The following is a 25,236-nucleotide window of genomic DNA, read 5'->3' on the forward strand; positions in this document are numbered from 1 at the left end:
AGTCAATACTACAACTCTGGGCAAGGTTTTTCCTGTGGAGCACCACTTTCTTGTTTCCCAGGAGTGGATTGCATTTACATTTTTAAAATCCTGAGTTCCTGCACCTCAGCCATGTGGGTTTCTGGTCCATTCCTGAGAAATTGATATTTACATTGAGTAAAGTAATTCAGCCGGTCACTTATACGAGGGCCGTGTGGAGCTTTCCATATCCTTGCAAACCTGTTCTCGCAAACAAAATAATTGCTTTGCTCTCCGAAAGTCACCTCTGCAGAGCATCTGAGCTAAAGTGTAGAAAAAGATTGTTGTGTAACTTACTGGGGAAGTTCAGGGAGGGTGGAACTAATTTGGATGGCTCTTTGTAAGGGGCAAATGCCCTCCTTCTCTGCTCTGTGACGCTACTGCTCCGTCCCAGGTTATTTGGATTTGGATTTTGTTTATTGTCACGTGTACCGAGGTACAGTGAAAAGTATTTTTCTGCGAGCAGCTCAACAGATCATTAAGTACATGAAAAGAAAAGGAAATAAAAGAAAATACAGAATAGGACAACACAAGGTACACAATGTAACTACATAACACCGGCATCGGATGAAGCATACAGCATGAAGCATTAATGAGGTCAGTCCATAAGAGGGTCGTTTAGTAGTCTGGTAACAGTGGGGAAGAAGCTGTTTTTGAGTCTATCCGTGCGGGTTCTCAGACTTTTGTATCTCCTGCTCTGTGGAAGAAGTTGGAAGAGTGAGTAAGCCGGGTGGGAGGGGTCTTTGATTATGCTGCCCGCTTTCCCCAGGCAGCGGGAGGTGTAGATGGAGTCAGTGGATGGGAGGCAGGTTCGTGTGATGGACTGGGCTGAGCAGTTGCCTTACCAGGCTTACCAAACTCTCAAGTTTCTTGCGGTCTTGGGCCGAGCAGTTGCCTTACCAGGCTGTGAGGCAGCCAGATAGGATGCTTTCAATGGTGCATCTGTAAAAGTTGGTAAGACTTAAGGTGGACATCCCACATTTCCTTAGTTTCCTGAGGAAGTTATGTTTCTGACTTTGATCCTAAATTGTCTACATTGTAAAAGAGAGCATGAGAAATGGGCGGCACTTAGCACAGTGGTTATCACTGTTGCTTTACAGCTCCAGGGTCCCAGGTTCGATTCCCGGCTTGGGTCACTGTCTGTGCAGAGTCTGCACTTTCTCCCCGTGTCTGCGTGGGTTTCCTCCGGTTCCCTCCCACAGTCCAAAGATGTGCAGGTTCGATGGATTGGCCATTGTAATTAACTAGTCCAGTATGAGATCGGAAGCTCATCTGAGATATACTTATAATCAAGTCACTGAAACTTCAGTTCAGAGGGATTTCAATGCAACGTTTAGACTGTTTTCAGGAGCAATTTGAAGAATCAATCACTGCTCACTTAGTAACACACTTGTCTGTGTCCCCAACGATTGTGGGAGCAAATCCCACTCCAGAGATTGAGTACTGCACCGTTGCAGGTGCCACATTTGGGATGTGTTGTCAGACCAAAGCCCTGGGGGCACCCACCCTCCGAGACTAACTTAAAAGAACTGTGGCTCTGTATCAAAGAAGTTCTCCATAGTGCAATAGGCAAATATTTATCCCTCGATCACATCAGCTCATTTCTCTTCTTGGGAGCTTGCTGTGTGCTAATTGAGAACCGCATTTCCCACATTACAGCAGTGACAGCATTTCAAAACGACTTCGCTTGCGATGTCCTGATGTCATGAAAGGCGTTTCAGAAATACAAGTTTTTATCTTGTTGATGCAGCATGATTATGCACCACGTCTATTGGGAGGGTTTTTACCAGAATATGGTATTTTTGAAAACTGAGCAACTTCTATCAATTTATAAAAATTTCTCTCATGCAACTGGAGGGAGCTTTGTTTAGTTGCACGTAGCCAGTGAAAGCTTTAAATCAATCCTTTAGCTCATAGCTGGCTGTCAGCCCTGGAGAAATAACGGTCTCCGTGGTCTGACTAGTTTCTCGTGTTTTCAGATCAAACACTGCTGTGTTGAATCAGACACTAATATTGGAGTCATAAATCTGCCGCCGTGTCAGGACAAGTTTTATTGCTGTAATGCTAAGCCCACAAAACTGAAATATACATTCAAAATACAGTTCGATATAAATCTTCAGCTCTTGGGGAGTCATTTTACGTTTTGGAATTGGCGGAAAACTGGACGATATTGCATCAAACACCCGTTACATGCCCTGCACAAGTTTCAATGGATGGGAATAACGGCATGGGGCTGGATTCTTCCGCCCCGCCCGTCGCAAGAACGCCACGGGCGAGACGTCGACAATGGAAACATCCATTGACCTCTGGCAGAATTCTACAGTCGCCGGACGAACGCGGCCGGAGAATCCCGCCCATGATGGGAGGGGTGCAAACTGATGGGGTGCAAAATAGATGGAATGTAGCATGTGGGACTGTAATGAGCAGGCATATATATCTGCAACGAACAACATGATAACAGGCGGGGCTATAACGGGAGTGTGTGTAACAGAGGGTTGTGTAATGGAGGTGTGCCAATCGGGTGACTAATCAACTATTGCCTGTTCTACATCATTAGTTAAAATGACCCTCCTCTTTTCCTGCTTGCCCTTGAATCATTATGTCATCTTTATCTCTCTAATGCAATCTGATTGGTCTGTCCAAATTGCGTTGGGCTGGATTCGTAAAAGACAGGACGGTGGGAGCCTGCTCAGATGAAGAGCAACCGCTCAGCAACCATTGAACAGCCGTTAAATTGGCCGTTAATATGCTGGATGCACGATCTGTCCCTCTGGGACAGGAAGTGCCACCTCAGAGAATAGCTGGGGAAACCTCACAGACTTTGGGTCAGGAGAAGGTGTGAGGCACTGGATCGGAACTGATTTGGGGAGAATGGGGGAGGGGGGGGGGGGACCTGGGGGCTGGATAACATCTGGAGGTTGGGATCTATTGGGCCCAAAGGGCCCTTTAAGGATGTACCTTTCATCCCACCCGCCACCAGCCTGTGGGGGGAAACCTGCCAGACTGGATGCTTGGCATGGGACTCTCCTGCTCCCTGGTGGTGGTGGGATGAGGCCCTTGAATGGACATTAATTGGTGAGCGGGTCACCGATCCATTCCTGCCTCTGGCAACATTGCAGGGGCAGGCTTGCTGGATTTAACATGACTCCCACCGACTGTCCACTGGTGTGGGGGCAGGGTGGGACGGGAAGGCTCCATTAAATCCAGCCCATAGAATTCACTGCATATATAAACTGTTCATTCAGTCCGAATTGCTTAATGCTTGTATTTATACTACACACGTCTATACTCCCACCTTGCTTCATCTCAACCTATCGACGTACAATTTTAATCCTTTCTCCCTTGGGTACAGGACTAACATTCTCAAATGCTTCTTTGATCAAAGTGATGCTGTCTATAAACTAAACTTTATATGTGAGTTCTTCTTGCCTGTGCCCTTCTAAATTTTGGCTTCTGTTTTGGAAGTGGGAATTAATTACAAGGGGAGGGGGGGAAACATCTCTTTAGGTTTCTTTTCAGTCAATGACGCTCACAGTCTGCATCTTGTGATCTTTGTTGATTGCCATGGTCACATCATTGGCGAACCTCATTCCGCCACGCATCTGCCAACTGACAAAAAGACACAAACTGGTTGAAAGCATCTGTGCTGCACCTCACTTACCACTCCAGGGTGACCTGTTCAACCCACCTACCATCTTGGTGCCCCATGGTGAGCTCCATTCCTGGGCAGAATGTGCCAGCAGACACCCTCCGGATCAAGGAGTGAGAAAACAAGGGAAGTCGTGAGCAAGTTCCTTTGCAGCCCCTGAACTGTCACGGCGACCATGGTCCTTGTTAAATAGGTTCAGGACTGGCCAGGACTTGTGGGCAGCCAACTCCCACCACTGGGGGCTCAGTAGAAACCCCTTATGCACTTATGGCAAGACGCAAAGAATGGTGCACGTTACCGAAGAGTATCCCCATGACTGACTAAGGGTTGGACTCATCATCTTAAGCTCAGCTAATGAGGATTTGCAATCGCTAAATAATTCATTAAATAATTATTGGCCAAGCTGTTCAAGTGAACGCACTAATGCTGACCTCTCCCACTGTCCCCAAGGGTCCATCACACACAGGCACCAGACCTAATTGAAACCCAGTGTAAGTTCATTTTGTAAAGTCTGATTATTTCATTATTCATTTCAAACAGGTACCCTGCAACCTGCAATATTGGGATGAGCTTCAACAAGTATTTGTGGATTATCGTGACTTTAGCCTGTCTGAGAGCAAAACATGTGAACTGCAGCTGCCCAATGTTACCTTGGCGAATGACCAGAAGGAGCTCATAGCTTCTGATCTGTGGCGAATTGTTCTTAATAGTAATCAAGAAGTTGCAGAAGAACAAAGGTGAGCTAAGACTCTTATGCCAACTGCTTATGGAGTGGGGTGAGCAGGGGGCGGTGGTGGCGAGTGAAGTGATGTGCGAAAACACTGCAGTTTTAGACCCTAAATGGAATGAGATTTCTTTTTTTTCAATTATTTGAAATTGCCATGGATAAATAAGTTGCGTGGAGCTTATTTTAGAAAATGCTGCAACAAGCTTTAAACCAAAAATAACAAGGTTTTGAGTCCTTGGGCTTGAGTTGACATCCAAGGCCAGATTATTAATGGGATGAAAACCTGGTGTTGGAAGGTTGTCATCGGAAATTCTATCTGAACTCACACCAAGTTCACCCATTGCTTCTGTCCTCGTCAATATAAATTGGCTCCTGGTCCGACAATGCCTCAAATGAAAATTTTCATTCTTGGGTTCAAATCATAGGGGCTGTTTAGCACACTGGGCTAAATCGCTGGCTTTGAAAGCAGGCCAGCAGCACGGTTCAAATCCCGTACCAGCCTCCCCTAACAGGCGCCGGAATGTGGCGACTAGGGGCTTTTCACAGTAACTTCATTGAGGTCTACTCGTGACAATAAGCGATTTTCATTTTCATTTCAAATCCCTCTCTGACTTTTCCACTTCCCGAACACTGTACCGTCGCTCAGCCCGACAAATATTCAAGAGCTCAGTGCAGCTCCATTTGCTCCTGCAGTGGTGGCTGTGCCTTCAGTTGACAGGGCATTAACCTCTGTCCTGACATCTCATTATAAGGCTTGGAGTCAAATATCGTCTGTTCCCAGACTTGTGAAGTGCCTTGCAATGTTTTTTAAAGAAATGTCTTTATTGGGGTTTGGAGGTAGATATAAAAAGACTTGAGTTTTGCATGTCAAAGACAATGGAACAACAATAATAAAACATAGAAACAGCAAGATTTGAGCCTTTAGCTGTCACTGTGACTGGGGCTCCAATGCTAATTTGTATTTACATCTTCACAGTAGTGTTTGGTTTTTATAGTGATATGGCAGGTTTCAGCTGAGGCTCCAACCACTTGGCGATGGGGGTTGCACCCAGCTTTACTCACATATATACAAATACGATTGGGATTCTTCCCCTTGCTGGCCAGGAGATTCCATTCCACTGGTCGGCGGGGGGAGGGCCCCGCTCCCCTTATGGAGATTGTGTTTTGAGGGAGGGTGGGTCCGTTCGTTGCCCTGGTTACTCCCTGTGTGGGAGAGATCTGTGATCCCTCCAGTGGGTGATCCCCCTCTCCATTCTATCTCTGTTCCTGCGAGCACCTCTCCTCTAAGTGACCATCCGTGCCTCCCTTTTCTGCTCCCCCCCCGCCCAAACCTAGCTAAACCCCCCCCCCCCCCCCAATTTAGTAAGGTGCGCTCTGTGCACGTCATGGAGCTGCATCAGGCTTAGCCTGACGCAGGGGGAGGTGGAGTTGACTCTGTGCAGCGCCTCGATCCAGGGTCCTCCCCCTAACTCCATGCCCATTTCCTTCCCCCACTACCACTGGTCACGTCCAGTGGAGTCACGACCTTTTCTATAAGTCGTCTATAAATGTCGCCGTCCAGCCCAGCCCTCTCATCGTGTCCAGGAATGTGTGTCTGGGTCTCTGGGGGAACGTTTTTGTCTCCTTGCGGAGAAAGTTACACAGCTGCTGGTTCCCTTTCAGGAGTTGGAGCCACTTTGAAAGTTCCCCCAGGGTCGTCAGTCTGTTGTCCACATCCATGTCGCCTACTGTCAGTGTTCCTCTGTCCTACCACCACGTCCCAAATGTGGTGTCTCTCGTCCTCGCCGGTGCAAACCTGTGGTTGTTGCATATGGAGGCCCCGGTGAACATCTCACCAAGTTCAAACTGGCGCCTAAACTGGCTCCACGTCATATGTGTGGCTCCTGCCATTTGGCTCCTGGAGTGTGTGGTGGGGGGGGGGGGCATTGGCCGCCCAGTAGTAGAACAGATTTGGTAGGGCCTCCCACATGTCACCCCCCCCCCCCCCCCCAGGCAAATTCACTTGCTAACCCTGGTGAAGGATTTGGGGCTTGATGTGACCATCAATTCACAGGTCACGTGGTTGGAAGTGAACAGTGGTTTTAATAGTCTTACAACAGAGCCTGCCTGCGACGAGATGAACTGGCAGGCAGGCTCATGACTGCAGCGCTTTATACTTCTGGTTAGTGGGAGGAGCCATGGGCTGAACCATAGGCGGAGCCAAGGGTGGAGCCCAGTACAAACTCCTCATCTCCCCCTATGGGCAGAGCAGCGCAACTGCTCGTATACCGAGCTTACAATAACACAACATATACAATATAACACAGTGTGAATTACTAGATTGTAATTCACTACATTCACCCCCTGTAAAAAATCAAGTCCAGCGGGGGTGATGGGTCTACAAATTGAGTAGGCCCGGCGGTCGAGTCGTCCTCAGAGATCTGCGAAGCACCGGGGTTGCAGCCTCTTCTGGTGGCTGGGTGGTGGTGGTCGGTGAGGGTACCATGGCGGACACCGGGGGTGATTCGGTCTGAACTTCGTACCCGACTGGTTCGACTGGTGACGGGGAGTGCCGGAAAACCATAGGCACGGGAGCGCGGAGCACGGGCAGTGAACCTGCAGGCGTGGGGGCGCCGGGCGCGGGGGGTTGGGTGGGGTGTAGTGTGAGGGGTACCTCGGCGGTAGTAGTGTCGGAGCTGGAACCTGCAGGCACCAGGTCCCGGAGGGAAACAGTGTCCTGACGGCCGTCAGGGTATTCAATAAAGACATATTGAGGGTTCGAGTGGAGTAGGAGCACTCTCTCCACGAGTGGGTCAGTTTTGTGGGTCCGGACGTGCTTCCGGAGGGGAACCGGGCCCGTAGTCTTCAACCATGCTGGGAGCGAAACCCCCGTGGTAGTGCCCCTGGAAAAAACAAATAGCCTCTCGTGAGGGGTCTGGTTGGTGGCCGTACATAGGAGGGACCTAATAGCGTGGAGCGCGTCGGGGAGGACCACCTGCCAATGGGAGGTCGGGAGCTTCCTGGACCAGAGGGTCAGTAGGACGGTCTTCCAGACCGTCGCGTTCTCCCTCTCCACCTGCCCGTTCCACCTGGGGTTGTAGCTGGTAGTCCTGCTCAAGGCAATGCCCTTGTCGAGCAGGTACAGACGCAGCTCGTCGCTCATAAAAGACGAACCCCTGTCGCTGTGTACATAGCTGGGGAAACCAAACAGGGTGAAGATGCTGTGCAGGGCCCTAATGACTGTGTGGGAGGTCATATCGGGGCACGGGATAGCAAAGGGGAAGCGGGAGATCTCGTCTATTACGTTTAGAAAGTACACATTCCGATTGGTTGAGGGGAGTGGCCCTTTGAAATCAATTGCGAGGCAGACAGGTGGGCCCTGTCTGGTCTATAGAAGTGCGGTTTGCACTCCGCGCAGATTGGGCAATCCCTGGTGACGGCTTTTACCTCCTTGGTGGAGAAAGGCAGATTTTGGGCTTTGACGTAGTGGGCGAGCCGGGTGACCCCCGGGTGGCAGAGGTCATTGTGAATAGCTTTCAGGCGGTCGTCTTGCGCACTGGCGCACGTGCCGTGGGACAGTGCATCTGGGGGCTCGTTGAGCTTCCCCGGTCGGTACATGATATCGTACATGTAAGTGGAGAGTTCGATCCTCCACCGTAGGATCTTATAGTTTTTAATTTTGCCCCTTTGTGAGTTGTCAAACATGAAGGCAACCGATCTTTGGTCGGTGATGAGGGTGAACCTCCTACCTGCGAGGTAGTGCCTCCAGTGACGTATAGCTTCCACGATGGCTTGTGCTTCCTTTTTGACCGAGGAGTGTCGAAGTTCCGAAGCGGAGAGGGTTCGGGAGAAAAAGGCAACTGGTCTGATTTAGTGTGGCTGCGAGAGCAACCTCTGAGGCATTGCTCTCTACCTGAAAAGGGACGGATTCATCCACCACCCGCATGGCCGCTTTGGCGATGTTGATGGAGGTTAGCGTCGTGGTCCTGCTGATCGTGGCTGCAGATGCTGACGTTATCCAGGTACGGAAATGTGGCCCGCAGCCCGTACTGGTCCACCATCCGGTCCATTGCTCGTTGGAACACCGAGACCCCATTCGTGACGCCAAAGGGAACCTGGAGGAAGTGGAAGAGCCGGCCGTCGGCCTCAAACGCCATGTAGTGGCGGTCCTCCGGGCGGATTGGGAGCTGCTGGTATGTAGACTTCAGATCCACTGTGGAGAAGACTTTATAATGGGTGATCTGATTCACCATGTCTGCAATCCTGGGGAGGGGGTACGCATCGAGGAGCGTGAACCGATTAATGGTTTGGCTATAGTCCACAACCATTCGGAATTTTTCCCCGGTCTTGACGACCACCACCTGAACTCTCCAGGGGCTATTACTGACCTCTATGATCCCCTCACGTAGAAGCCTATGGACCTCGGTTCTGATAAACACCCTGTCCTGCTGGCTGTATCGCCTGCTGCGAGTGGCTACGGGTTTGGGTTTGCAGTCCGGCGTGAGATTGGCAAAGAGTGGAGGGGGGTCGAATTTTAGCATAGTGAGGCTGCAGATAGTGAGTGGGGGCAAAGGCCCGCCGAAGCTGAGTGTGAGGCTTTTGAGGTTGCACTGGAAGTCGAGTCCCAGTAAGAGTGGAGCGCAGAGTTCAGGGAGCACGTATAGCTGGAAGTTAGTGTAAGCTAGTGCCCTGGATCGTTAGGGTCGCAGCGGTGCGCCCTTGGAGGTGAACGGAGTGTGAGCCCGAAGCGAGGGAGATAGTTTGCCGTCAGGGAAAATAGGGAGCGAACAGCGTCTTACCAGATCTGGGTGTACGAAGCTCTCGGTGCTCCTGGAGTCAAAGAGGCACGGTGTCCTGTAGCCGTTGATTTTAACGGTCATCAATGGGTTGCGGAGGTGCTTTGGACGCGACTGGTTGCGGGTAGTCGGCGGCTCGATCAGCTGTGCTGGAGTGGCCCTGTGATGACTGCCCTCTGAGTTCGTAGTCTTCGAAGCGATTTTCTGAGTTGGAAGAGGAAGGATCCCGAGATGGCCGCCCCCGTGGATCGCATGTGGCGGGCGGCGAGGAAGATGGCACCCAAGATGGCGGCCCCCATGAGTCGCACGTGGCCAGCCTTGTGGCGGGGGGTTGCCAAGATGGCTGCCCCCATGAGTCGCACGTGTCGTTTGGGGGCAGAGTCGGAGTGCAGGCCCCAGCATTTCGGGGCCTGCGGGCCTGTGCATTTTGAAAACGAGTGCTCTGGGCTGCGGGAGAGTGAGGAGAGGGGGCTTGCTTTGCCAGGCAGACCCGGGCATAGTGTACTTTGCGACTGCAGCTGCTACAGGTCGCGTTACGGGTCGGGCAGTACTGCCGTGGGTGCTGGGGCTGTTCGCAAAAATGGCACACTGGAGCTGCGTGATGGGTGGGTGGCCGCGCGGCGCAGGCCTGGGGCAGTCGCTGGTTGGGGGCCCAGGATGGGGTTGCTTGGTCCGCGGGGAACGAGGTGAGGCTGCGGAACGAGACCTCCATGGTGGTAGCCAATTCTACCGTGTCCTCAAAATTCTGGCCTTTTTTGAGCAACTGCTGTGCACATAGTTTGATCTGAGCCCTGCCATGTATACATCTCTGACGGCAAGCTCCATGTGCTGTTTGGCTGATACAGCTTGGTAATTACAGTCCCGAGCTAAAGTCTTTAATTCCCGCAGGAATTCTTCCAACGACTCCGCGGGGCGCTGGCGGCGGGTCGTAAAATTATGGCGCACGTAGACCTCGTTGATGGGCCTCACGTACATTTGATCTAGCATGGCAAGTGCCCCCGTATAGTTGGTACTATTGAGTTGAGTAGATATACGGTGGCTCACCCTTGTGTGCAGTAGACTGAGTTTCTGCTCCTCTGTAGTTTCTGGAGTACTTGATTCAGCCAGGTAGGCCTTGAAACATCTGAGCCAGTGTTGAAAGATTTCTTTTGCCTCTGCAGCCTGCGGGTCGAGTTCTAGTCGATCAGGTTTGAGGGCTGATTCCATAGTCGTTTTCTTCTAGTTTCCTAAGACTATTAAATTGATGTGACCATCAATTCACAAGACACGTGGTTGGAAGTGAACAGTGGTTTTAATAGTCTTAAATCAGAGCCTGCCTGTGACGAGATGAACTGGCAGGCAGGCTCACAACTGCAAAGCTTTATACTTCCGGTTAGTGGGAGGAGCCATGGGCGGAACCATGGGCGGAGCCAAGGGTGGAGCCCAGTACAAACTCCCCATCTCCCCCTATGGGCAGAGCTGCGCAACTGCTCGTATACCGAGCTTACAATAACACAACACATACAATATAACACAGTGTGAATTACTAGATTGTGATTCACCACAGGGCTGAAGATTGGAAATGATCTGTATACGATGAGAACCTAGGCACCACATTCATTTTGACCGTCTATACCCTTCCGGTGAGTGAAAGAGGGAGTGAGTCCCATCTTTGCAGGTCCCTCTTCACCTCCTCCACCAAGATGGAGAAGTTCCACTTGTAAAAGTCTCCCGCGAACCCATCCAGTCCCGGTGCTTTCCCTGATCACAGGGAGTTGATGCACTCCACGATTTTACCCAGCCCTAGCGGAGCTTCCAGTGCCTATTTCCTGGCCTTCCCCACCACCGGTATATCCAGTCTGTTGAGGAACTGTTCCATCCCTGAGACCCCATACGGGGGCTCGGAGGTGTATACTAAGGTATACTGGGCGCCACGGTAGCGCAGTGGTTAGCACAGTTGCTTCACAGCGCCAGGGACCCGGGTTCGATTCCCGCTTGGGTCACTGTGCAGAATCTGCACATTCTCCCCGTGTCTGCGTGGGTTTCCTCTGGGTACTCTGGTTTCCTCCTCAAGGCTGTTCAGCACTTTGGTAAACCTGTCCAAATGGTCTCATTCTCCATACTCAATATGGTATCAAGTAGGTGAGGGATAAAATTCCAAACCTAACTCTTTTAGATTGTTGGAAAGGTGTAAAGGTGTAAGCTTACAAAATTTCACAAACTACATAATAATATCTTTATTGTCACAAGTAGGCTTACATTAACACTGCAATGAAGTTACCGTGAAAATCCCCGAAAGTCACCACATTCCGGTGCCCGTTCGGGTACACAGAGGAAGAATTCAGAATGTCCAAATTATCTAACAGCACGACTTTCAGGGCGTGGCAGAAACCGGAGCACCCGGAGGAAACCCACACAGACACTGGGAGAACGTGCAGACTTTGCACAGAAAGTGATCCAAGCCGGGAATCAAACCTGGGACCCTGGCACTGTGAAGCATCAGTGCTAACCATTGTGCTACCCTGCCGCCCTACATTTGTATCTGATTCGCAAAAACAATGAATTGGCTGAGAATTGAAATTCTCTAATATTGCAGATATTTTCCTCACCCTATAAGAACTCCTAGCTAAGAGTTAAAGGAACGTTTTATGAATGGTTTGCTTGACACAAAGCTGAGTATGGAGCAAGACAAACCACAGAAGCTGGGATCGTGTTGCAGGTTGTGTAAATTCAGCTGGTGCAGCAGTCTTAGCTGGAGGGCATTTTACAAGCGTTACATCAACAAAAGTATGATCTCTGGGATGCAACTTTATTGTGCTAGGCTCCACAGACTCTGGCATAAGCATTTTGCAAAACAAAGATGGAAGACATTGGTAAGGGGATTAAAATCATACTGTCTGGTCCACTTCTTAAACCTGTACACACGAAGATGACGACCCAGCTGTACAGAATGGGTATCAAACAGACATGAAGTCCTTAGAAAAGGGTGCAGAGGAGTATCCCTGGAATGCTGCCATGGATGTGGGCTTTCCGTTACATAGTGAGGCTAGACAGACACTGGTTCCCTAGAAGCATGGATGGTTAAAGGTGTTCAAGTTCATGAATAGTTTTGATATATATGTGTATATATATATATATATATCACCGTCCTCGGATGGTGATGGCTAGCACCCGGGGACATAGCTTTAAATTGAGGGGAGATAGATATAGGACAGATGTCAGAGGTAGGTTCTTTACTCAGAGAGTAGTAAGGGCGTGGAATGCCCTGCCTGCAGCAGTAGTGGACTCGCCAACATTAAGGGCATTTAAATGGCCATTGGATGATAATGGAATAGTGTAGATGGGCTTTAGATTGGTTTCACAGGTCATGCAACATCGAGGGCCGAAGGGTCTGTACTGCGCTGTAATGTTCTATTGTTCTATAATGAAGATGAAGAAACAGATTCAGGTGGCAAAATAATTGGTAACCAGAGGACAGAGATTTAAGGTGATAATCAAAAGAACGAGAGGTATGAAGGCGGCATTTTGAAAGAAATGCAGTCGGTTGCAGTGATCTGGAATGCATTGCCAGAAAGGAAGGTGGAAGCAGATTCAATAATTACTTTCAGAGGGAATTGATCAGCTAATTAAAGTGGAACATTTTGCAGGGCTGTGGGGAAAGAGCATGGGAGTGGGACAAATTGGATTGCTCTTCCAAAGAGCGGGCGTGGATCAGTGGGCTGAATGATGACCTCCCGCGCTGTGAGAGTCTATGAAAACCTGACTCTGGTCGACATCTCACAGGATTCTGACTAGACGGTGCCCTCTAAAGAGTTGTAACGAATTGTGATATGGGGGAATTTCAGTCAGTTAATCTGTTCGGGGCCAGGAAGTTAGTACTCTTAACATGGCATCGTCAAAATTCCGATGGATAGTGTGGACTAAAAGAAGAGAAATAGTCCTGAAAATTACATTCAACTTAATTACAGCAATTATTCAACACAGATCTGGAGACAGAGAAAACCTGTAATCCTCGCTTTCCCCTGAGGCCATCTTTCTCCACCGCATCTACAGCCAGTATTGTATCATAAGTTAACCAGCTGATTGTGTTAAAGATAAAAAATATCATTTCATTTTCGTTAGAAGGCAGATAAAATCCTCAAACATTTTGGGCGTGATTTAGCAGCGTGTCCCGGCGGAATCGGGACAGGACGCAGTCGATAAATCCAGCGAGAGGCCTCTTCCGGGATTCCCAACCCTCGTTACGGCCCACGAGGTCTAACGATTAGAACTAACCAGCCCCCCCGGGATCCATCGGCTTGACTGAGGAGACGCTAGCCAGGCGCCTTTTAACACTGGTCTCCCCAAACGGGGACCAGGTGGAGCGGCACTTCGGGCGTCTCCCAGACTATCGGAGACCTCTGGGTGAATGGCCTCGAGGCAGGGTAGCACCCTGGCACTGTTGATGCCACCTGGGCACCTTGGCACTGTCAGACTGGCACAATGGCAGTGCCACCATAGTGCCACTGAGGCACTGCCATGGTACCCAGGCTGGCAAGGGCACTGCCAGGTTGGCCAAGGATCCAGGTGGCACTTTTCCAGTACTGGGATGGGGCCCGGGGGTGCCCGATAGTTCGATAGTAGTGCTGGGAACCACCCCGCGGAAACGGGATTCTGTTTTTTTTGTCCGATCGCACCTTTTATACTTTTATTCCTTGCGACCGTTTAAATTAAGTGAATTTTGCTTATTCAGGGATAATTAGAACACTTTTAAAGTTATAACCAAAAGCCTGATGGCATCTCATTGCTTAGACTTATTCTCTCAAACATTTGATGATCATATTCTTTATTAGTGTCACAAGTAGGTTTACATTAACACTGCAATGAAGTTACTGTGAAAAGCCCCCAGTCACCACACTCCGGCGCCTGTTCAGGTACACGGAAGGAGAATTCAGAATGTCCAATTCACCTGACAAGCACGTCTTTTGGGACTTATGGGAGGAAAATGCCGCACCCGGAGGAAACCCAAGCACACACAGGGAGAGCGTGCAGACTCCGCACAGACAATGATCCAAGCCAGGAATCGAACCTGGGTCCCTGGCGCTGTGAAGCAACAGTGTTAAACTTAACTAGCCGAAGGTGTGAGCTGATAATGGTCCGACGAGGGCTATAGGGCAACTGGGAGCTTGGTGAACAAGGAGACTAACAGAGACTAACTCTTAATCAATAAAAGTTAAGGATTCAGAAAGAAAGTATTGACAAGGAAGGAAATCGGTTGAGCTGGAGTTAAATCATGTACAGAAAGATAAATAATGAGAGAGAAAGAAATATTGGATTAAGAGAGTGAAGAAAATAAAAAATGTTTTGTTTAATTTGCTACCTGTGGGAAAGAAAGTGCACAATTTTGATTGTTTGCTTTATGAGGCAGAGACAATTGTTAATTAATATGCAAATACATCAATTAATTGAAGGTCACAGGGAGTTTGAGGATGAAATGCTGTTCTTGTGAGGCTAATGGCAAAGCACCATAATTCATTCAGCAATTTGTTGCGATTTGAAGTTAATGGGGTTTCTCTTTACTGCAAGTTACTAAACGGTTTACACGTTATTAACAATCAGCGCCGTTAATCTCCTCAACCATTACTCTGGCAGTAAATTCTGGCCAATTAAAAAATGTTCTTTTGGAGTGACGCTGGATTAATTTCTGTCTCATACATAACAAGTCCATTTTCAGAATTAGAAAATACTTTATCTGTTTTAAATTAAGAAAGATGACTTGGCAAAGATAACTTCTGCTTAAGAGATCAGGAATGTGTTTTGAAAGAATGCAGTAACTTAGACGTATTGAATTTCCCTGTATGTTCAACTGTTGCTAAGTGACCCCTTTGTTAGATTACAATGCTTAGATTGATACAATGGAAACTTTTTAACATCTGTATGGAACAAGTAAACCTCTGGATATATGTTGTCCTTATACAAATAGTTAAAAGGAGCCACACATTGTCTCTCTCTGCCTTGATTTGCCCTTGATTTATTGTCGCTTTGGATGCAAGAATTGAAGCTGTTTTGCGCTATAACTCATGTTGCTCATACTTTCTCTACCTTTGCAACCTGCGACTGGACCCCACTGTTGAATATTTGAATGATCAGTGTATGTAACAGGGTGCTTCCAGGTCAAGATTGGAATTTTATTCGCTTGACTTTCTCGCCAAGTAGTTCAGAAGTAACTCTAGCTTGCACACCACTTTCAGCTGTTTGAAACCTTGTTTTTTTGAATAACAACCAAAACCCCAAATCAACTTTTGAAGGGAAAGTGTGGCCAAGTACATTAATAAAGTCCAGAGAATAAATACAATGACATTAAATCGTCCACAAATGCTTTTTTAATTTTAATCTTGAATCCAGTACTTTGAAAAGGAATTATATTCGTACCACTTGCCACTTGATCCCAAATACCATAAAGATTGTAAAATGGATAAATGTGCGAAACAGTGTTCAGCCCATCATGATTCAACCATTTGGAACAAACCACCAGATTCCCACAACGTCGCACCCAGCGAATTCTTAACCAAATCATTCACCATATTGGCCACTTTGTGGGGAACTTTTTGACATCTGTCTTTAGTCTGACTTTTGATCGTTTGTTCCGATGCTCTTAGTTGTCCTTGTTTAATTAGTTGCCGTGTTCCAGCTTTACCTTTTTAAACAGGTTACAGCATATCACCTGAAACAATAATTATGGGTTACTACCATCACCACGCCCCCCCCCCCCCCCCCCCCCCCCCCGGACACCCCCTAGTCCCCAATTGCCTATTTCTGTGGTTGAAAATCCTGTGTTTCCTAGTCGGTCCTTCTATCTCACAATTTGATTTTTTTAAATTCTTCTCTACGTTTTGCTCAAGATATTGCTGTTCCTGTGCCCAGAACTTGATGGAGATAAAAACAGAAAATGCTCGAAACACTCGAAAGGTCAGGCAACATCTGTGGAGTGAGAGAAAACCTTCAAGTTAGCATTCCAGGGCTGGACCTCCCATCACAACTATCAGCCTGAAACATCTCTACAGGTGCTGCCTGACCTGCCGAGTTTTCCCCACATTTTCTGATTTCGTTGATGGTTTCCAGCGTCTCTGGTACTTTAATTTTTTTTATTATAATCAAAATATTGCATAACCAGAGCAAATTGCCGGTATAAATATAATTATGCTTCTCACATAATTGCCACGTCACAGGAGAGTTATCAAAACAAGGTGACATGGTGTCACACATTAGGGCAGACAACCAAAGGTCTGGTCAATGCTTTAGGTTTTAAGAAGTGCCTTCAAGAAGGGGAGAAAGGTAGCGTGGTGGAGAGGTTTAGTAAAGGAATTCCAGAGCTCCTCCGCAGCTAATAATAATAATCTTTAATATTGTCACGAGTCGGCTTACATGAACACTGCAGTGAAGTTACTGTGAAAAGCTGAGGTCAGAGGCGCCAATGGGGGAATGTTTGAATCAGGGATGTGCAAGAGACCAGAATAGGAGGAACGCAGCGATCTCAAAGGGCTGCACAAATGACACAGATCACAGAAATGGCAGGATGGGGAAGAGTAGGCGGTGGTCAAGGCCATGGTGGTGTTTGAAAATGAGGATGATCATTTTTAGATTGAAGGGTGACGGGACCTGGAGCTAATGTATCTCAGTGAGCTAGGTTCCACTAATTTGTTCTCTTCTATTTTGCCGATATAATTTAGCATTCGAGTTGCTGATAGTTGCTCTTCAACAACTGGACATCCAAATGCTGTGTCTATAATGGTCTAAAATCCTTAATTCACCCTTTACTGGTATATGTTAGTATTCAGTTGTTACATGTAATTAAACTTTTGTTAACAAGTAACAGTGCTGATAAATTATGTGGGTTTGCAAGATTGTGGTGCCTCCTCAGATTTGATTGTTCAAAATGTCATATATTTCATTTTCCAACAATCATTAACAAAATACTTTCAAATGTGAACAGGGGCATAGAGATATAATGCTCTGCAGTGGTAGATTTGACTGCTATCTCCAAAGATGTGCAGGTTAGGTGGATTGGTCATGCTAAATTGCCCTTGGTGTCCAAAAAGGGTAGGTGGGGTAACTGGATGGAGGTGCGGGCTTAAGTAGGATGCTCTTTCCAGGGGCCCTGCAGACCCAATGGGCCGAATGGCCTCCTTCTGTACTGTAAATTCTATGAAAACCACTCGCCGATTACCAATGGTACTTGTGTTTCATCCTGCGCGCATTGGACTTTGTGAATTTCATCTGCCATTGTTCTACCCGCCTACGGGAAAATATTTATGAGATTTCTTGTGCCTTTCAATCTGTTTTTCACTATCTTATACTTTAACACTGTCCATTAGAGGCAGCTCCCGATTAAAATTTCCACGTTACATAACCCCTGTGATAGCATCATGAATAGAGATTGTGGAATAGGAGTGGGTAGTTGTGCCCCTCATGCCTGCTCTGACATTCAGTGAGATCAAGGACAAACTTCAAACACTCGCCTTTGCCCCACATCCCTTACTACCCTTGGTTAGCAAATACCTCCGATATAAAATTTGCATAAATACTAAATTAGGCATTTTAATAGAATGACAAAGGACTGTCGAGGGTCTCATCAATCAAAATAAAATTAATCTTAAATATCTTTGAAGAGAAATTCTGTGTAAAACACCTATTCCTAACATTTTTTCTGTCTCAACACTCTGTGTTATTTACCTTCAAGCTGAGCTTCTGACATCATACGCTTAGCATCATAATAATAATCTTTATTGCAATAATCTTTATTGTCACAAGCAGGCTTACATTAACACTGCAATTAAGTTACTGTGAAAATCCCCCAGTCGCCACATTCCGGCACCTGTTCAGGTACACGGAGGGAAAATTCAGAATGCCCAAAGTACCTAACAGCACGTCTTTCGGGACTTAGAACATAAGAACTAGGAGCAGGAGTAGGCCATCTGGCCCCTCGAGCCTGCTCCGCCATTCAATGAGATCATGGCTGATCTTTCGTGGACTCAGCTCCACTTTCCGGCCCGAACACCATAACCCTTAATCCCTTTATTCTTCAAAAAACTATCTATCTTTACCTTAAAAACATTTAATGAAGGAGCCTCAACTGCTTCACTGGGCAAGGAATTCCATAGATTCACAACCCTTTGGGTGAAGACGTTCCTCCTAAACTCAGAGCACCCGGAGGAAACCCAAGCAGACACGAGGAGAAGGGCAACTAAAAGTCAAGCACATTGTTGGAGGTCTGCCAGACCGGGTGGAAGCCAGGCGGGGTAAGGATGGCAGATGTATTTCCCTGAAACATTGGTGAAACAACAGTACTAACCACTGTGCTACTGTGCCACCCTAAGACCCCTTCCTGCCATATCCATAATATTATCTGTCTCTCATCAAATTTTAGCACCTCTATTGCAGAAACCCTCATTCATGGTTTTCTCACCTCCAGATCTTGTTACCCCAGTGCCCTCCTGAGTGGCATTTTATCATCTGCCCTTTAATTCTGTTCTCTTTTGCACTGTCAGTTGCTTTCTGCTCCCAGCTTAAAAGATAACCCTGTTGCTTGCTTGAGTCCACCTGGAAAATATTGAATATTTTTTCACTTTCTTTGCTAATGCCTACAGCCTGAAGAAATGGCCAATTTTCAGATTGGGGTGAGCCTGGTACTGTGAATATCCTTTGGTTGTTGAGAGACATCTTTGACAGAACAATAACTCTGCAAAGTTTAACTTCATTTAAAAAAAATAAGTCTATTTCTCGAATGTGTTGGCAGAAATGTGATGTACATTATTTTTGCCATGTATTCTCATTAGCAGTGATGGCGAGTCTGGCTCGCAAAGCATCTGTGATCAACTTGTGTCTCCAATGGCATTGGCAGCCTGTACCAGGGTAGATTCGTGTTTTGCACCATGGTTCGTGCCTTCTCTTGGCATCTCGTTGCAGTTTGCCCAACTTGAGCTTCATCTTTGCCATCACCTGGATCAGCTGGGCACAGGTACGTTACTGATAAAACCAAAATGTGCTAATTTAATTCTTGGAACTTTCCAATTTTAAACTAAAGCTTCATCAGTGCATTGGAGGAAATCTGTCACAACATATTACATTTTTTTTTAAATATTGGAAAAAGAGCAAAATGTGCTTTCTGCAAGGTATATTATGGCCTTTATTCAAACAATAGTATTAATTAAAAAAAAACATTTCTGCCTGTGAAATATATGAGGCAGATTTTCCTCATATATTGTTCATTATGGTCATCCTAGTCATTGCGACTCTAAATAGTATCTCATGCTGAATATTGAATAAAAAATCATTTGCTAGTACAGAACATGAGTATTGCTGAAAAAAGAAACATTTTTGTCAAAGCTTTTTGTCTTGCACTCATCAGAACAATTTTCACAAGAATTCCAGTACGCATAGAGTATAAATTGTTGTTCCTGTTACATTGATATGCTCACGAATTGTCCTGATGTGTGCAAGATGAAATACTTCGACGGCTGCCTTTATTTCAGCAGTTCTTGAGCATTACACAGTGAACAACCAAACGAATACAAGGTATGCACAGCTTCGTCGGCAATTTAGCCTTCCGAGCCTAACACCCTCAATGTGATCATGGCTGATTCCATCCTGGCCTCAACTCCCCCTTCCTGCCCGTTCTATATAACCCTTCAAACCATTGCCAATTAAAAATCTGTCTGACGCCTCCTTAAATTTACTCACTGTCCCAGCTACCACCGCACTCTTGGGCTTTGTAAATACACTGAACACTTAAAGAGGTGTGCCCATAGTTCTCTCTGCTATTTTATTGGGAATTTCCCTCTTTAATCTGAGTGTAATTTTAGTGCCTCCGTTTCGGCTTTTCAGTAACTTCTGGTTTTAGTAGCTGCAGGCCATTTGGCCCGTTGTGCCTGCCAGCTCTCAAAGTGCAATCCATTTGCTCCCACTCCCCTAAATCTATTTTAAATTCAAAATCCATTCTGTTTTCAACTTTGAAATAACCTCCACACGGAATGGGATAAATAATGCCATTGATATCACCAAATCAATCCCTTCTATTGCATCCGGTAAGATAGTTTTATAAATATGAACATGAAATGGACAAAAATTAAATGGTTTAATTTCATTTTAAGGGACATAATTAAAGGTATTTATCTGGCTATACGTCAATTATAAATCAGTGAATGATTTAATTTTTATTGTTTTATATAATCTATCAAAATTTAAAAATAACATCAGGAGCATTGAGATATTTATTTTTATCTCACAGCACATCCCAGCCGCCTCCAGATGTTCATCCCCGATAGAAAGTTGCCTGCAGAGCAAGAATACATGATCGCTTCTCTGAAAAGCCCAAACGTCTACTTGCGGCAATGGTCTGATGGCCCTGTCTGCCGGGAGCTCCAGTTCTCAGCCATCGCCGACTGCAAGCTGCTCGAGTACCGCAATCTAACCATGTTGAGCATTTTAAAACCCTTCATTTTTCACGGACAAGTGGCCATCAGCAACAGCTCCGTGGAGCAGCTGATGGACGGAAACATGTTTGTTGACCCTGTGTTCATCAACGTGGGGCAGCACGCGATTCATTCACTGGACATGGCAGTCCGTGCTTGGAAGCAGGTATGTTAAAACAGAAGCTGCTGGAAATGCTCAGCAGGTCCGGCAGCATCTGTGGCGGAAGAAACAGAGTTAACATTTTGAGTCCGCGTGACTCTTCGTCAGGGCACAGGGGAGGAAGAAACACGGTGGATTTTATGCTGCGGAGGAAGTGAAGAAAAATAGAAGGTCAAGGACACTGTTTCTCCACAGATGCTGCCAGACCTGCTGAGTATTTCCACCAGTTTCTGCCTTTATTTCAGATTTCCAGCATCCACAGAATTTTACTTTGACATTGTTCAAATCATTAAAACTCTTTTAATTGCCAAATAGGAGTACTAGAATCGGCATTTGAGCCCTTCAGCCTGCTCTGTCATTCAGTGACAGATCTGTGGCGTATCTGCGACCTAACTCCAGTCACCCGCCTTTGCCTCACACCGCTTCCCACCCTTGGATAACAAATACCTCAGATATATTTGGCATAAAATGCCACATTTGGCACTTTAATCCTTGACTCCCATTGCCTAACAATATATTTTTTTTAAATCTAAGTCTGCCTTGAATGAATACAGTGACCAGCCTCCACTGCTCTCTGGGGAAGGGATTTCCATAGACTTAAGACTTTTTGAGGAAAAACATTTCTCCTCATCTCTTTCTTAAATTATAGACCTTTTCTTAGACTCTGTCACCTGGTTCTGGTCTCCACCACAAGTGGAAACATCCTTCCACCATCTACCCTGTCAGATCCGCTCAGGATCTGCTGTGTTTCACAGAGGTCCTCTCTCATTCTACTAAATTTCATTGGGAGTAAGCTCAACTTGCTCAGCTTTTCTTCATACAATTGTCCCCTCATCCCAGGATGAGTCGCATGAACCTTCTCGGTACTGCTTCTAACATAATTATAGATTTTTTTCAAACAAGGAGACCAAAATTATGCAACATATTCGAGGTGTGGCCTCTACAGATGCAGTAAAACATCTATATTTTAATATTCCATTCATAGAATCACAGAATTCCTAGAGTGCAGGTGGCGGTCATTCGGCCCATCGAGTATGCACTCGAAAGAGCACCCTACACAGGCCCATGCCCCCGCCACCCTATCCTCGCCTAACCTTTGCATGGCCAATCCACCTAACCTGCACATCTTTGGACTGTGGAAGAAAACCGGAGCACCCAGAGGAAACCCCCACACACACACTGGAAGAACGTGCAAACTACACACAGACAGTCACCCAAGGCCGGAATTGAATCTGGCTCCTTGGCATTGTGAGGCAGCAGTGCTAACCAACTGTGCCACCATGCCGCCCCATTCCCCTGGTAATAATGCCATCATTCCATTTGCCTTGCCAATCATGCACTGTATCTGCATACCGACCTTTTGTAATTCATGTGGTAAATAGTGAGGAGGATAGCCTTAGATTACAGGAGGATATAGAGGGCTGATTAGTGGCAAATGGAATGCAATCCAGACAAGTGTGAGGTGATGCACTTGGGCAAGATAAATAAGGCAAGGGGATACAGGGTGAATTTGGGCAGGACGGTAGCATTGTGGATAGCACAATGGCTTCACAGCTCCAGGGTCCCTGGTTCGATTCCGGCTTGGGTCACTGTCTGTGCGGAGTCTGCACATCCTCCCCGTGTGTGCGTGGGTTTCCTCCGGGTGCTCCAGTTTCCTCCCACAGTCCAAAGATGTGCAGGTTAGGTGGATTGGCCATGCTAAATTGCCCTTAGTGTCCAAAATTGCCCTTAGTGTTGGGTGGGGTTACTGGGTTATTGGGATTGGGGGAGGTGTTGACCTTGGGTTGGGTGCTCTTTCCAAGAGCCAGTGCAGATTCAATGGGTCGAATGGCCTCCTTCTGCACTGTAAATTCTATGATATCTATGAATGGCAGGACCCTGGGAAGCAGAGAGAATCAGAGGGACCTTGGTGTACATATACACCGGTCCCTTTATGTAGACGGGCAGGTGGATACAGTGATGAAGAAGGCATGTGGTATACTTGCCTTTATTAGCTGAGGCATTGAGTTTAAGAGCAGGAAGGTTATGCTGGAACTGTATAAACTGTTGGTAAAGCCACAGTTATAGTATTGCGTGCTGTTCTGGAATCCACATTTTGGAGGGATTTGTGATAGCACTGGAAAGGATGCAGAGGAGATTTGCCAGGATGTTGCCTGAGCTGGAGAGTTTTAGTTATGAAGAGAGATTGGATAGACTGGGGTTATTTTCCTTGTAGCAGAGGGCACTGAGGGAGGACATGATTGAGATGTATAAAATTATGAGGGGCATAGATGGAGTAGACAGGAACAAACTTTCCCCCTTGGTAGAGGGATCAGTGACCAGGAGGTAAGAGGCAGGAGGTTTAGAGGGGTTGTGAGGATAAGGTTTTTCACCCAGCATGCAGTGGGTCTGGAACTAACTGCTTGAAAGTGTGGTGGAGGCAGAGACTCTCATAACATTTAAGAAGGATTTGCGATGCCGAGGCAGACTAGTCTTTGGGCCAAGTGCTGGAAAATGGATTTAGAATAATTAGGTGGTTGTTTTTGACTGGCGCTAATGTGATGGGCCAAAGGGCTATTTCTGTGCTGTAGATCTCTATGACTCTTTGTACCAGTACACCCAGATATCTCGGTGCCACCGCGTTCTGCAATCTTTCTCCATTTGAATAGGATACTGCTTTTCTATTCGTCCTGCCAGACTAGTTCATATTTTCCAACATTATACTCCATCTGCCAGGTTTTTACCCATTCACTTAACCTGTTTATGTCTCTTTGCAGACCCCCTGCACCCCCCCCCCCCTTCCTACTTGCCGTGGTGACATCAGCAAATTTAGCTACCATGCAATCAGCCCCTTCACCAGATTGTGAATAGTTGAGGCCCCACCACTTGTTCCACCACAACAGTGGCCTCACTTCGAAAGTGCCTCATGATTGGAAATAGTTTTGGAACATCCTTGGTCTTGGAAGGTGTGACATAAATGCAATTATTTTTGATGTAACAGTGACTCTTCAAGACCTGGATTTGACATAAAATGGCGAAACTGGTGCTGAAAAATCTTCTTTCATTCTACAACTACCAAACATGGAGTGAGTCCAGTAAAATAACGTGCGCACTGGATTCAGAAGAATTCTTAAAGCTGGCAGTGTCTGTGTAAAATTCTCTCGCGTGCAATAAATATCCTGTCTTAATTTCAGAAAATCACCAGATTTCATCTTCAGTTCAGGGAATTGTCTTTTGGAAGCTCTAGCAGGAATGTGTCAGCATTTCATGTGAGGCAAAAACTAATGGATATCTAGGAACGATAGCAGACCAGTCTGCTAATCTCTTAGTTCATCTTAGTTACCAACTAACTGCAAGAGCTCTTGTGATTTATAAGCTGAACAGCCTGGACTAGATTAATTATGGAAAACATTGTATTGTATATACAAAGTGCGAATGTGTACTCTGATCTCCTGTAACCCTCCTCACAAATTGGTACGGAGTTGGCCTATTCTCCTGTTGATGACATGCAGCTCTTAATTAATGAGGTAGGTGGAGGGCCTGTCTTCGAACTGTGTCTGCATTTAGGTTTCTTCGACTTCAGGCGGCACGGTGGCCCAGTGGTTAGCACTGTTGCCTCACGGCACCGAGGACCAGGGTTCGATCCCAGCCCCGAGCGACTGTCCGCGTGGAGTTTGCATACTCTCTCCGTGACTGCGTGGGTCTCACCCCCACAACCCTAAGATGTGCAGGGTAGGTGGATTGGCCTCTTAATTGGAAATTTAAAAAAAAAAGTTTCTTCTGTTTCTTTTTAAAAAGCACTTTTTTCCTCCCTCGAGAGTGGAGGGCAGGTGAATAGCCCTGGACTGTGTCAACGAGGGGCTGTTCCTGTGAGCGGGGTGCACTGGATCATGTTATCCTTGTCGGCTGGTTCAGAAGAATCTTCCCAAGTGTAGCAGAGAGAATTGAATATCTGGAAGCCAGGGATTCGATTACAAACTAGGTCCCAAAAGAAAACGCTCCGCTTAATCTTCCTGTGCAGTTCTGTAGTTCAGTTTCTCTCAACGCTGAAGTTCAATTCATTGTAGATCATGCAAGCAAATAATGCATAATCAGTGTGAACATTCCGTCCCACTGATTCTTTTTTAACTATTTTCTTTCCTGATATATTTCAAATTACTTCTGCTTCACAATTCCAAGACCTGCTTGTTAGGTGCCAGGGACATTTCTCAGAGGCAATATTTCAGTGGTCACACAGATTACTTTGGTCAAATTGAACCCACTCACTGGTCCGCCTCGAAAATCTTAGTTCTCTCCTTTGTAAAAGTAGAATGCTGAGCTAAGATGCTCGTATTTTTTTCTCTATATTTTTGCAGTCATTAAAAATTAAGCGTCAGAGCGATTGCCAACTTTTAAGTTCCAAACCAGTTCATGGAAGAGACCCCGGCCAGCAGAAGGATCCAATTTTTTTTTTTAAGTAACTGTTTTATTAAGCACTATGGAGAATTTAAAATGCCGGC

At 46.6% G+C, this 25,236-nt stretch overlaps 1 protein-coding gene across 3 annotated transcripts in view; it reads left to right on the top strand.

The window, feature by feature from the left end:
* LOC119972233 (vacuolar protein sorting-associated protein 13B-like) overlaps positions 1-25,236 on the top strand; it is a 1,046,946-nt gene that overhangs the window by 913,860 nt on the left and 107,850 nt on the right. For 2 of the 3 annotated variants that reach the window (XM_038808618.1, XM_038808616.1), the window contains exons 40-42: positions 4,208-4,404; positions 18,964-19,145; positions 20,415-20,764. In XM_038808618.1, the coding sequence (XP_038664546.1) occupies positions 4,208-4,404; positions 18,964-19,145; positions 20,415-20,764 (729 nt within the window). The remainder of the gene's footprint in view (positions 1-4,207; positions 4,405-18,963; positions 19,146-20,414; positions 20,765-25,236) is intronic. The other variant, XM_038808617.1, reaches the window with a different exon arrangement.

The sequence above is a fragment of the Scyliorhinus canicula genome, chromosome 10 (assembly GCF_902713615.1).
Source record: "Scyliorhinus canicula chromosome 10, sScyCan1.1, whole genome shotgun sequence".
Taxonomy (NCBI): Eukaryota; Metazoa; Chordata; class Chondrichthyes; order Carcharhiniformes; family Scyliorhinidae; genus Scyliorhinus; species Scyliorhinus canicula.